Source organism: Triticum aestivum, chromosome 4A (genome assembly GCF_018294505.1).
Source record: "Triticum aestivum cultivar Chinese Spring chromosome 4A, IWGSC CS RefSeq v2.1, whole genome shotgun sequence".
NCBI classification, from domain to species: domain Eukaryota; kingdom Viridiplantae; phylum Streptophyta; class Magnoliopsida; order Poales; family Poaceae; genus Triticum; species Triticum aestivum.
In genome coordinates, this window is record NC_057803.1 from 635,376,090 (window position 1) to 635,389,185 (window position 13,096).

Below are 13,096 nucleotides of genomic sequence, written 5' to 3' on the forward strand. Positions count from 1 at the left end.
ATAAAAAATCACAAAGTTCCCTCATTTGATTAGCAGTGCATGAGTGATCGTTCCTATCACATGAACCCTCCTAAGCCAGGATTAAAATCACATATACAAATAAAAATTGCCCGATAGTTTCTATTAACCTAATAACTTTTTCTTCTATCACTAATCCTCTAACATAGCCAAATATCACTAATCTTCCTGAGGTTGCATCAGCTCACGGCCTCAGACAAGGTTTTCTCATGAAGCGTTGTCACCTCATTGTTGGCCACCACCTCCGAGGGCAGGTTCTGCTAGTCGAAGCTCGTACAATGTTTGACTCCTCCTTTGATTTCTTGGAAAATGAAATATAGATTAATAATTTGATAGACTAATACCTTCAAGAATATAAGGTGAATCTAGATTACTTGGCCAAACAATAGAGAAGCAATATATTCTGGTAGAGAAAACCGTGAATATGTACCCAATACATAATCTAATGTCCATTTCATGCTTTTCAATATCTACAAGAGGGTTGAACGCAAGAACCCCAAAGTACCATCATGGATCTTCTTCCTGCCACCATATCAATGTGTCAATACAACATTGCTGCAGATGCACACACTGAAAACAGTATGAAATTAGTTATACATCCAATAGTTTGACAAAATGATGCATTCCTTCTGTCGACAGCATGCTTCCAAGCCCATACCAACTGAAAACACAAAAAATATAAGCAAGCAACAACTATTTAAAACATGCATTGCCATTGCTAACTTTGTGTTTACTGGGTATTCGTCCGATTCTAGCATCTACCAATGACAAGGAGTTATAGCCTTAACACTTTCTTGCTTGAAGTAAGATCATCTATAGCTTGGACTGGAAACAAGCATATTGTGCAAATGAACCCCTCATGTAATTGCCACAGCAACATTCAAGATATAATGATTCTCTCAAAAACATTTGCCTTGGATCTGCACTTTGGTGGAGCAAATTTGGTTCACCACATGCACTATATGTTGTTCTGGAAACCAGCTAATAAAATACAAGCAGGTCTGGACAAAATAACATCTTCCTATAAAGCAGGGTTTTACACATATACTCTACCATATAATCAATGAAACTAAGAGAACAATTACACAATAATCGAAAACCTAAATCACTTATCTCGTCATATGCAGTTGAATTTCCAAAACCATAAATAAAACCAACTCCGCATTGAGCATCAGCTCCAAATCCCATTTGTAAACCTGGGAATTAAGCTCCAATCCATGCACCTATTCAACAATATAAGATTTACAGAGTTGCAGAATTTATAAAGGAGGGGAAAATGTACATGATGCAGAAAAATACAGTCCAATATAGTGCAGATGACATCAGACGTCCAGGTGAATTCCTAAAGGCCTTATCTTACTGCTTGAATTTGAAAAACATTGTCATTAGAGGAATGCAGATTAGCAATGCCTGGATTAGAGCAATCTGGTAGCACACAGGAGAAGTAAAGGAGGCCAAAAAAAGATTTAGGTACGTAGCAAGATTGCGCCCAAATCAATTCCTGAAATATTATAGGTTTTACTTCAAAGACCATGCAAATGTCTTCAACCACCGCCCCTTTGATGGAAAAACAACCAAAAGAATAGACCCAAACATCACATAGAAACAAACACTTACCAAATCTAAAAAATCTAAAGAGCAGGCTTAAACAAGAGGATGGACTATTGTTTGAACGGTACCTCATCCCAAAGCTACTTACCAAATCTAAAAGATCAAAATGTAATATCTTTTATCATCTGCGGTACTATTGTTTGAACGGTACCTCATCCCAAAGCCAACCTCCAGTCCAAAGAATAGCATGTGAAAGTCTAGAAAGCAATATTATATCACGACCGCAAACAATAGCTTCTTCAGCTGAGGGTCAGCATTGGCCGCCGTGTGGTTTAGAGCATCTCCACCTGTTCGGCCCCCCAAGGATGTTTTTCGGGCAAAAATAGCGCCTCTTGTGGCGTCGCCGGCGAAAATTTCGGCTTTGGGGGGGGGGGGGGGGGGGGGGTCCTAGCGGCGACCACAACGGCATCGGCCAAAAACTAATTTAACAAACTCCTCGGCATGAACAACTAGATTAGGTTTTTTAATCTATGTAAATTCGCCTAAAATATGAATGAAATCGCCTATATTTCATCCAAATCAACCAAATTTCATCGACTTTGGGTTTTAAAAATATTTTTTGGCCGATGTCGTTGTGGTCGTCGCTGGGAACCCCCCCCCCCCAAGCCGAAATTTTCGCCGGCGATTCCCAAGAGGCACTATTTTCACCCAAAAAAACGCCCCAAATCACCCTGCGATGGTCCCATCGACAACGGCGAACCAGGCGACGGCGCCCTCGGGAATCACGACGCGCCGATGTCGGTGGCCAGCTCGGAGCCCGCGTCATGGTAGAGCAGCGCCGCCGGTTACCTGGGCACGATGTCTTTGCGGATGTGACAGAACGCAGAGGCCGGCGGCTGTTGTGGCGTTAGTAAGCTATTCTTGGCGATGTCGAACGCATTCAGCGCTGGCCCGAGACTATGCCCCGTCGTCGTGACGCTCACCTCCTAGTCTTGTATATGTCCACCAAGCACCTTAGCCCGCGCCTGACATCCATGGTTGCACGAGCATGCAGCTGCAAGTGAGCTCAACATTGAACCGTGTACCATGTACCTGACAGTGCCATCATATTCACAAGATTTCCTGGACTCTGGCGTTGTCCGGATCAAGAAAAGTGTCTCAGTGGTGCTTGGGGTTTCCGTTGTGGTCCTTTCTGCAAAGTTCCCAGGACAGCACACCTCTCCCGTTGTTCATAGCTAGTCGACGTGAGTGTCAGGTAATGTAACCACACCTCAAAAAAGAGAAGAAAAAGATAAGCGATGCATCAACCATCGGGACTCCGTGCCTCTTGGAGAGGGCCAACAGCAGCATATGTAGATAACCTGGCAGTCAGATCGCCCATAATAAACAACGATAAACACGACACATTGTAGCATTGTACATTCAGACACGCATGGGCGGGGGCTAAATTAGCTAACGGCAGCGTGCTCGCCTCGAGGCGAGCACGCGTTTATTCGAGCAATAGGTTGTGGGCGAGTATGTGTGCATGTACAAGTGACCGGCCACGGACGGCGGTCGTCGATCTACAGCCTCAGTATGGCCGCGCCGCTCGACGGCTTCGACGCAAACACATACAGGCCAAGGTCGCTCTGCTTGATCACTCCCCTGTCGATCCTTGATTTGTAGTACTTCTCCTGCAAAGAGAGGGAAAACAATCCGTTTTTAGTTGCCAACGACTGATACTCTTATTCTTTACCGCCGTCCCCTTGTTACAGGTTGAGGGTCGGTTAAAAGGGAAAGCATTGTGCATTCGCTGCTAGTTTGGATGATGTCGCTGGTTCTAGGTGAGCTGAGGGTTCCAGCGTATACCTTCAAATTGAGGATGAACTGTGGGACGATGCCCTCCTTGACCAGGGCGACTGCGCAGCCGCCCCACCCGGCTCCTGTGAGCCGCGCTCCGAGTGCCCCATTGTCCCGGCACACTTTTACAAGCTCTTCCAACTCGGGACAGCTAATGCAGAGGAATACATCAGTATGCTCATTAATTAATTGTTAAAAAAAAGTTGTTTCATAACACATGAGTGTTTGGATTTTAATAAATGACAGAGTACACCAAACACATACCTGCATTCATATAGCACACTGCAGCTATGATGGCTATCGTTCATTAGATCACCGAGCTTCTTAAGCATACCTTCATCGCTGCAAGCAAGTAATGGTCAGCGCCGTATCATGGAGTTTAGAAGGAAAATGCTGAGTATAACAGGTCAAACAAACTTTATCCAGGTCATCTATGATGAGAGTATATGCAGAGAATAATACATGGTGACTGAAGTTGAGGTTAATCAACTCACCTGAGTTTGGATAATACAGTATCCCTAAACGCATACACCCGCCTTGCTTCAGAGTACACATGAGAGGCACGCTGAAATTACGCACATGTTCGGAAAGTAGACTCAATACTTAGCATCATACAATGAAGAAAAAATCTCAATCTTAAGTTACAGAAGGCTCAAGTTAAAGTAAACTAAAGTGTGCTAGACTCGTGAAGTGTGTGCATTATAGGTGGAAGTCAAAGACCAGTTGTGCTGACATGGAATGGCGCCAAAATAGAGTGTCAGGGGAGAGGGAAGTTTCTGAGTCTTCAAATTAGTTTGTTATAAACTAAGTAGAGTGCGATATGCATCTTCATGGATGCACGTAAGAAAAACAGAACAATGAAGTTGAATTCACCTGAAATAACTTGAAATGCTTTGCAGCTCTCAAAACATCCAAGGAAGTTTGAGAGCTCTGGAAGACAGTTGCTAGGCTTTGACCTGTAATTTTCTCTATTTCCACCAACGTATATGGCTCCTCATGCAATAGCTTCTGCAGAGTTGCACGCTGATCAGAGAAGTGCAAAGTAAAAACAAAACATGAGAAATATTTACTGTTGCAAAAGCAGCACTTCTTTTCCCGGATAATATGTATAGCTAGGCATAATGAAATTCTTATCCTTAGTACCAAATACCAATGTTTATTTCTAAACAAGAAAAAGTATATGGCAGAGAGGCTCTGTTGCAACAAAAGCAGTTCTCGAAGCATACTTCAAAGATCCAAATTTCACCATTAGGCAGCACTAATGGCAACCCAGGCAAGTGCTGACATCTCTAACTAGGAACGATTAAGATAACTTCAAGATCAGAGATGGTTTGCTCAGGCTTCCAGAAGGAACTTTTTAACAGCAAATCTCCAGCATTTGCCTCAGCCAATTTTGACAGAAATTATATTCTGCTCGTATGTTAGAATTTAGAATTTTTTGCTTATATGTTAGCTGACATATAATTCCAAAAGGAAAATAGTTGCGACCACAAGGACATCAAGAACTTCACTGAAATTTTAATTAGCTGAACCACATATAGGTTGCTGTAAATTGGCAGGATAAGGTAAACACCCAAGGACACCAGGAATATGGGAATCATATCCAGTTTTTAGTTCGAGTATCACGCTATCATCACTTCATATGTTTGTCTGTATTCTTTTTGTGTTTCAAGTTCACGCAGCTAGGTGCGGCTAAAACAAAAGAAACTATGCAAAAATAATAATTTACTCCACTAGGTTTAGGGGATCGGCTAGGTGCGGCCACCTATATAGGAGGATAATTTTCCTCCACTACCTTTACTCGGCCGGATACTCCACTAACTTTTAGGGGATCGGTTAGAGTTGCCCTTAGCTGGTTACACTACTGATGCATGCTATCACATTAACATATTGTAGCTATACTAGCATTTTATGAAAATTGTGAGTCACAGTTATCTATATTATGTCCCGACGTATACAAATGTATCTATCTGCCGCAAGCCTGCAACATAAGGATGAACAGAGAAAATTAAAGAAGCACACATTCTTTGTATGCAAAAGCACATCCTCCTTGGCCATATCCTAAATTTTAGTAAGGTTATGTACCTTCACAGCAACTCCAGGATCAGAAGAACCTTCTTTGCCAGCAAAGGAGACGCATAGTCCCTCAACATCAGAGAGGGTCGTAACAGATGTGACGGCTTTTTTTGTATCCATCCCTAGTTTGATGGCGAGAACAATCTGTAAAAATGCAAACAGAAAAATATTACCTTGATAGATAACAAATGAAGATGTATATCTCCAGTTTCTTTTCCACAGTTAACAACGAAAACCGAAAACAGCGAAACACATTCTCTAGATAAAACTACATATGTTGTTTCAGAATTGCTTGCGGGGATACAGTGGCAACGCATTTGGGACCTTCCATATTTTTAAGACATTCAATTCAAAACAAGAAATGAAATATAGCTGTCTAGCAATAAGGTGCAATAGAATAAGTTGTGCAATCTTTTTTTTATATGTTAATTTTGAAAAGAAGAATCTCTTACCGCTGCCAAGCGACACTCTACAACGCGGTTGTTGTAGTTTGTAGCAGCTGTCTCTGCTTTCTTGGACTCTGCCAGACAGTGGGCAATCACAAATGTACCACCAGAAGGTAGTTGCACATCTGTTGCTTTAATTGGATTGAAATCTATCAACTCAGCAAATCCAGGTTTGGCCATGATAGATATAGCCTGGAAAAATATAGTGACATAAATTAACTCAAAAAAACAATATAACGTGGTCTAAAAGCATCTTAAACAGTGTGAGTAGTGCATGAAGTGACATATCAAGTTTTGCATCCTTTATTGAACACATATCTTCCTCCAATGAATAATATCGAGGGTGGGTCATATTGTTTTTAGCATGTAAGAATGATACACAAAAAGGATCTTCGAACACAAAGCTAAAATTTCTGATTCTGCAAAGAATAAGGCATAGCAAACATGGTAACCTGCTGCCAGGATTCCTCTATGGTGTCCCAGGTACAACATATTTACTGAATGTAAAAAATATTTACTGGAGGAAATCAGCTATACATACTATCCTGCCCGCAAGTTAGTTTCAAACAAGTCTTTTTATCTTACCACTACTTTGACTTCACTTAAATGACATGAATTAAGCAGAAAAATAAAATATGATTTGTCCATAAGCAGTATGGTGTCAATTACCTGATCCATGCCCCCTGACTGTGTCCCAATATGGCGCTCAGATTTACAAGTAAATTGGGCAACTTCTTTCTGCATGATTTGCATAGAACAATCAGAAATACGAAACAATCATAGGAAGCTTGTTTGTGAACACAAAAAAAATTGGATACATGTTTTTGGAAACACCTAGTTACTGTTCCATATGAAATCATATCAATAACAGCAATACTGCAACAATTCAGCACCACCAAAATCATTTTTATCTCCACACTTTGTACTAGTCAAATACAAAAGTTATTATATTATTGTGAAAAGGGCATCACCACTACCTCAGCACGTGTATATGTTCTTTCATAAGATAAACATAACATATCCAGTTGACACAAAAAAAAAGATGCACTAGCTCAGGGTCAAATTTTGCAATTAGCACATCAAGTTTCCAGAACCTGACAAGTTGATCACTTATGCATCCTTATATTATACTCCCTCTATAAACTAACATAAGATCATTTAGATCACTATTTAGTGATCTAAATGCTCTTATATTAGTTTACAGAGGGATATGGTGATTTGGTTTATTGTGGCAATTATTCGAGAACAGTTCCTCCTTGAAGCCTCCAATCAAAAGCTTCATCCATGAAAGGTTCACCTTTGATTAATGGGTGCACAGCAATTACAGTAATGTTTGATTTGTGGTAAGGAATACCTTTGGGAAGTTTTTACCAAGAATTCCCATGATAGCAATTGTTGCCGAACAGACAAATGCTGCTGAGCTTGAAAGTCCAGATCCTAAATAAGAGCAACACAGAGACGTTACAAACTTTGGTACACATGACATCATTCATGGTGGCCATAAAAACTCATACTCCCTCCAATCCAAATTAATTGACGCTAGCTTAGTACAGCTTAGTGAGCGTCAATTAATTTGGATTGGAGGCTGATTGGAGGGAGTAATTAAATTCCTCTATAATACCTTGAGGGACTGTGCCATCAACTACGACATCAAGAGCAACAGGTTCACCCATATCTATCCCTTTAGACCTAGCATATTCATACACTCCCTTGTATCTGCAGACAGAGGATTAAGCAGTCAAGCGAAAGAAATAAACAGAGCAATGACTTTACCAGTAAGTAGCTAAACATACCCACACATAAAGTAGTGGCCCCATTTGTGGTTCTTGATGTCAATTTCCTGCACAACAATTTTTTTAGCAATCAATGACCGAAACAAAGGTGACATGCAGAAAGAATCATGTAAGTGAGGCTGATGACAGATAGCAACATGGACAAAAGCAAATCCTGTGCCACCGCAAGGCAAGTGATGGTGCTATGAGTATCTATCCCAAATGATTCAGAAAAGAACAGAAAAAGGGCACACTTGTTTTGTTTTGATTCCCGAGCACGACAGACTTATTTTATTTATCGGCAATTGTTCTGAATCAACAAACTCCGGTTGCATTCGCTGCATCGGGCATCTATTTACTGCACACTTAGTATTGTTCTGCATTCCAATTTGAATGACCCATCCAAATTTGACCATGCCTCCAGTGTTGTGACCAAAATTGGTAGGGCAAAGTAATCGTTTCCAGCATCCCCTTGCCAGTGCTCGAGGTTTCTGGAGCTCCCACGGCCCTCCATTGCACATCCGAGAGAGGGCAACAGCATATGTTGCACAAGCAGGAGGCCCAACACGCACTTTCAAAAAAAAAAAAGAAAAAAAAAAAAAAGGAGGCTCCACACGCTAGTGAGCCAACAGGGGTTAGGAATCACAAACACAAATTAGTGAGTTCACGGGCAGGGCACGGAACTGGTCCATGCCACGCATCACGGGCTTTCTGTTATCCAAAATATCATGATAATGCAACCGCCCGCCGCACCACAAGTTAGGAACGAGATTCGCGTGCCCTACCTCCCCAGTAGAACAAAGTAATTTTATTACGATAATAAAAAATTCGGCGCACGGCTGGAATCCTCCGAAAACTCCGCTTTATCTGTTTTCGGCGGATTGGATAGCAACCCACCCCCTTCAATCACGGCGTTGCGTGAAGGGGAATATTCCGGAATCCGATCTCAGAGCAGAGCAGAGCATGGCGGAGCGGAGCAGAGGATTGACTTGTTATTAGTACCTTGTCGGGGTCGGCGGGGTAGACGCAGGTGGCGTACTTGTCGTCGACATTGGCGACGCGGACGAGGCCGCCGTCGGCCCTGCGGATGGCGACGATCATGTCCTGGCGGATGGCCATGGGCAGCACCGAGTAGCCCTCGTAGTCGATGTGCTCCCCGATGAGATTCACCCTCCCTGCACGCACGCATCAGTCAGCCAATCAACCACTCCCAAATCGCCGGCGCCGCCACGCTAACCAGCCAACCAACCGACGGACGCACCTGGGGAGCGGGCGAAGAGGGCGGGGCCGGCGGCGTAGAGGGCGCGGAAGCGGTCGGCGAGGCGGGCGAAGCGGAGGCGCGCCTCGTCGAGCGCCGACCCCGCGCCGTACACCGGCTCCAGCGACGCCAGCACCGGGACCAGATCCTCGCCGTCGACGGCGGCGTCGACGTCGCCGGCGGGAACCACCTTGGCCTCCTTGGTCGCCATCGCCGCTATCTCTCTCTGTCTCTCTCGGGTGGTTCGAGAAGGAAGAAGTTTGGACTCTCTCCCTCAAAAAAAAAAAGAAGTTTGGACTCTCCCCTGCTCTGTCTGCGGTTTGACCCCCGAAGCAAGTTGCAACCGTGACAGGCGGCGATCTGTTCCGGGATAGCGGTTCGGGCCGCGTATATAGCGGCGTGGCGCCACGTGGGCGTAACGGACTTGTGGATGTGGATGGGTTTTATCCCATCCTTTTTCTTTTATCTTTTCTCTCCAGAGGTATCCATCCAAGGGGGGAGGAAAAGGAGAGGGGATGCTTATCCCGTTCCACGGGATTTTGTTTGCTGACTTGTCGCAGTTGGGTTGACACTTGACAACGACCGCGCAATCAGGTAGTAGCAGTATACGTGGAAGGTGCTTTCAAAAAAAAAAAAAGTATACGTTGAAGGTGATTGTGATTGACCCAAAAAAGGGTTTTAATCCACATTTTTTTCAACAAAGAGAATATATTAATATCAAGGAGGTACATCCACATGTGCTCTTTGGCAGCAATGACTAGTTTGATTGTGGTGGCTAAATTGTGTGTTCACAGGTTTTATTTACTCCCTTCGCTCACCAAAGTCACGGATTCTTCTTTAGCGTGGAGGCCTGTGTATGTATTGTGGGCGCTTGCTGTGTCATTCAGTGTCGAAGCTAGATAGAAACCAAAGTCACAGAATCACCATTTTATTTACTCTCTTCGCTCACCAAAGTCACAAAAATCGATGCGCGGCTGGAATCCTGCTGAATTGTGTGATCACTGATTTTGTTTACTCCCTTCGCTTACCAAAGTCATAAAATCACCTTCTCTTAGAGGTGCCACACAGTGGCGAAGCTAGATAGAAATCACTTGGGCGGAGGGGGAGGGGGGGTTGGTAAACGCAAAGGATGAAGAGTTGGGAGGCCAAAGGCTATTTTTCCCTAATCTAAGCCTTTCAGAAAAAATCTTCAGGGATCTCCCCAAGCCTTGGGAAGGAGGGAGAGAGAATTTGTGGCCGGCAGATGCAAGGCCACTTGCGCGTGCTTTTTCTGTTGGCTTCTGATTTTCAATCTTTCGTATATTTTAAACCAAAAAAATTTAAATCAAACTATATTTCCATTTATGTGTTTCTCGTGACGAGGGCTTACAGGTGAGATCCGTTATGATGAGTTTTTGAAATTTTGTCAAGTTTCAACTTTTGAAACTTAGTACGAGGGACCGACAAAAGCACAAAGTTTTAGTACTAGTGGCCAACAAAACGTAATCTTAAAATTTCAATTTTGAAACTTGATACGAGCGACTGACAAAATCCTAAGTTTCAGATGCAATGTCATAAGTTTCAAAAATTAAAACATAAAACTATCTATTGTGCCCTTGTCCGGGATTGAGCTACTTTGTGGATCGCGTGGCAATCGAGGTGGCCGCGCAGGCCGCACCTGCGTGCCCCTGTGAATTTTGAGGGAAAAGTATAATGCCATTCCTAAAAGAGGAAGTTATGATCCGACGAGAAGAGTTTTCCCTAGTTTAAACGCATAAAGGTCACGTTTTATGAAAGTTAGGCAGGGTTGTTCGACTCGTCACGTAGGGCAGATAGTGAGACCAAATGCATTATCTTGGATTTATTTCAGGATTTTCGGTGATGCACGTAAGGTCCATATGTAACACATATGGATGAGTCACTCGCGCGTGTATATATGAGCGCCTACATTAGTACCGTGTTTAAAAAATTGTTAATCAGTTTTGCTAAGTCTCAGTCGACTGCGACTTTGTTATGTCTCAGTTTTTTTTTTGAAACAAGGCAAAAGACTTGCCATATCATTGATTAAGAAGAAGGTTTAGACATAAGTCGTAAAACGGCAGGAACAAAGGAGAGACTACTCTCGCGACATAAGCTTACTCAGGTGGCTCGCTCCAGCCAACGACCAAAGGCGGGCCTCCTCTTTGATCTTCGCGACAATGACAGTGGTCGGGGTGGCCGTGTTGCGGAAGACTCTCGCATTTCGCTCCTTCCAAATTTCCCACGAGACAAGCATCATAACGGAGGCAATGGCTTTCTTGATGTGGCCTCCAGAGTTGATCGTCTTGAGCCACCAATCCTGGACAGAGATCTCCTGACGCCAAGCCGTCGTTGATTGGCCATGAATGCCAAACCAAGCGATGATTTCGTTCCAAACTCGGGCACTATATCTGCACTGGAAGAGGATGTGAGGAGCTGACTCCTGAACCTGCTTGCAAAGGGGGCAGAAGCCGCAATTCGGCCATCCCCGCCGTTGCAACCGATCGGCCGTCCACGCACGATTTTGGATGATCAACCAAGAAAAAAATTTGCATTTCGGCGGAGCCCAAGTCTTCCATATCGTGGTAGAGGTCAGGCTGAGAACTTGTCCTGCAAACTGCGCCATGTAAGCAGTGGCCGCCGAATATTCATTGGTGGAGGTGAATTTCCAATATATGGTGTCCTCTCTATCCAGGTTGAGGGTAACATCCTGAAGCATTCCTCAAAGGTTGGCGAACTCCTGGATATGGGCCAAAGAGAGGCCCTGAGAAGCGTCAATCTGACTGACCCAGAAGTGGTTATCCAACGCTTTGCTGACCGAACACGCCTTCCTCTTAGATATTTCAAAGATCTTGGGCGCGACGTCTTTTGGTCTGAGGCCATTAAGCCATGACGATTCCCAGAATTTTGCCTTTTTACCATCACCAATGGTCACACTCGTGAATGTCGCAAAGAGATCTCTGTCAGCATTGCTACAGGGTGTCTCCATTCCAGCCCAAGTTTTGGGAGGGTCAGCCCACTCGAACCAAAGCCAGCGGAGTCGAAGGGCGGTGGCAAAATTTTGAAGGTTTAGCACACCCAGGCCGCCGAAAATCTTGGGTTTGCAAACAAGGTTCCAGTTAACCTTACATTTGCCTCCAGACACCTTATCGCAGCCTGCCCATAGATAGGCACGTCTCAGGCTATCGATTTTCTTCCGCACCTCGACCGGGATATCAAGGGGTGTTAGATGGTAGATTGCTATGGCCGTGAGAACCGCTTTTACCAAAATGATGCGTCCAGGGGCCGCCACGTGCATGGCCGACCAAGGTGGGAGCTTGCCCGCAATCTTGTCCTCGAGGTATTGGAAATGGATGCGTTTTAGCCTCGTGACCGACAGAGGAAGACCAAGGTACCACATAGGGAAAGAGGTCCGGACGGTAGGGAAAGCCTGGAGGATGCCAGCGAGGTCGAGATTGGCACACCGAATGGGCGCAACCAAACTTTTGTTGCAATTGGTAACAAGTCCGGTGACCTCACCAAATGAGTTCAGCGTCGAGGCTAGAAACTAGATGTCCTCTTTGATAGGTGCAACGAAGATGGCATCATCATCGGCATACAGGGATGCCCGAATCGGATTTCCACGCAGTGGGTGGAGGTTGCCTTGCTCGGTGGCCTTTGCGAGAATGCGGTGGAGAGGGTCGATGGCGAGGACAAAGAGCAAGGGGGATAAAGGATCTCCCTGCCGAAGCCCACGACCATGCTTGATAGGATCACCCGCAATACCATTAAGGAGCACCCTGGAAGAGGCCGTGGAAAGAAGCACTGAAATCCAGTCACAGAAACGACTTGGGAAATGATGGTGCCGCAATAAGTCCATGAGGTAGTCCCATCGGACCGAGTCGAAGGCTTTTTTGATGTCAAGCTTGAATAACAGGGTTGGAGATTTGGTACGGTGAAATCGACGGGCCAAGCTGCGGACGTACATGAAGTTATCATGAATACTTCTTTTCTTAATAAAAGCACTCTGCATGTTGGAAACCAGCTCGGGCATGTGAGGGGCCAGTCGTGTAACGCCCTCGATGCGGCTATATCTCCCACGTGTCGAAGCACGACTTAGAGGCATAACCGCATTGAAAGCAATGTCGCAAGTGAGGTAA

The 13,096-nt window shown here is 44.5% G+C and overlaps 1 protein-coding gene across 2 annotated transcripts; it reads right to left on the minus strand.

Moving 5' to 3' along the window:
• Window positions 1-2,920: 2,920 nt before the first annotated feature.
• LOC123087796 (galactokinase) lies at window positions 2,921-9,318 on the minus strand. Of its 2 annotated transcripts, none has more exons than XM_044509908.1 (13): window positions 8,964-9,318; window positions 8,705-8,877; window positions 7,724-7,770; window positions 7,552-7,646; window positions 7,285-7,367; window positions 6,600-6,668; window positions 5,937-6,122; window positions 5,494-5,628; window positions 4,282-4,431; window positions 3,903-3,973; window positions 3,673-3,750; window positions 3,418-3,559; window positions 2,921-3,242 (listed from the first exon to the last, which is right to left on the minus strand). In XM_044509908.1, the coding sequence occupies exons 1-13, from the start codon at window positions 9,169-9,171 to the stop codon at window positions 3,132-3,134; spliced, it is 1,548 nt and encodes a 515-aa protein (XP_044365843.1). In that variant the 5' UTR covers window positions 9,172-9,318; the 3' UTR covers window positions 2,921-3,131. The 2 variants fall into 2 exon arrangements, with proteins under 2 accessions (XP_044365843.1, XP_044365844.1); XM_044509909.1 differs by having other exon boundaries at window positions 4,282-4,416; window positions 8,964-9,317.
• Window positions 9,319-13,096: the final 3,778 nt, after the last annotated feature.

Bases quoted from the DNA above. Each gene is read 5' to 3' on its own strand.
- LOC123087796 (XM_044509908.1), bottom strand. From the start codon at position 9,171: ATGGCGACCAAGGAGGCCAAGGTGGTTCCCGCCGGCGACGTCGACGCC. The intron at 7,647-7,723 runs GTATGTTTAGCT...CTCTGTCTGCAG, and splicing joins GGCCACTACTTTATGTGTGG to ATACAAGGGAGTGTATGAAT. The intron at 3,243-3,417 runs GTATACGCTGGA...CTCTCTTTGCAG, and splicing joins AGTTCATCCTCAATTTGAAG to GAGAAGTACTACAAATCAAG.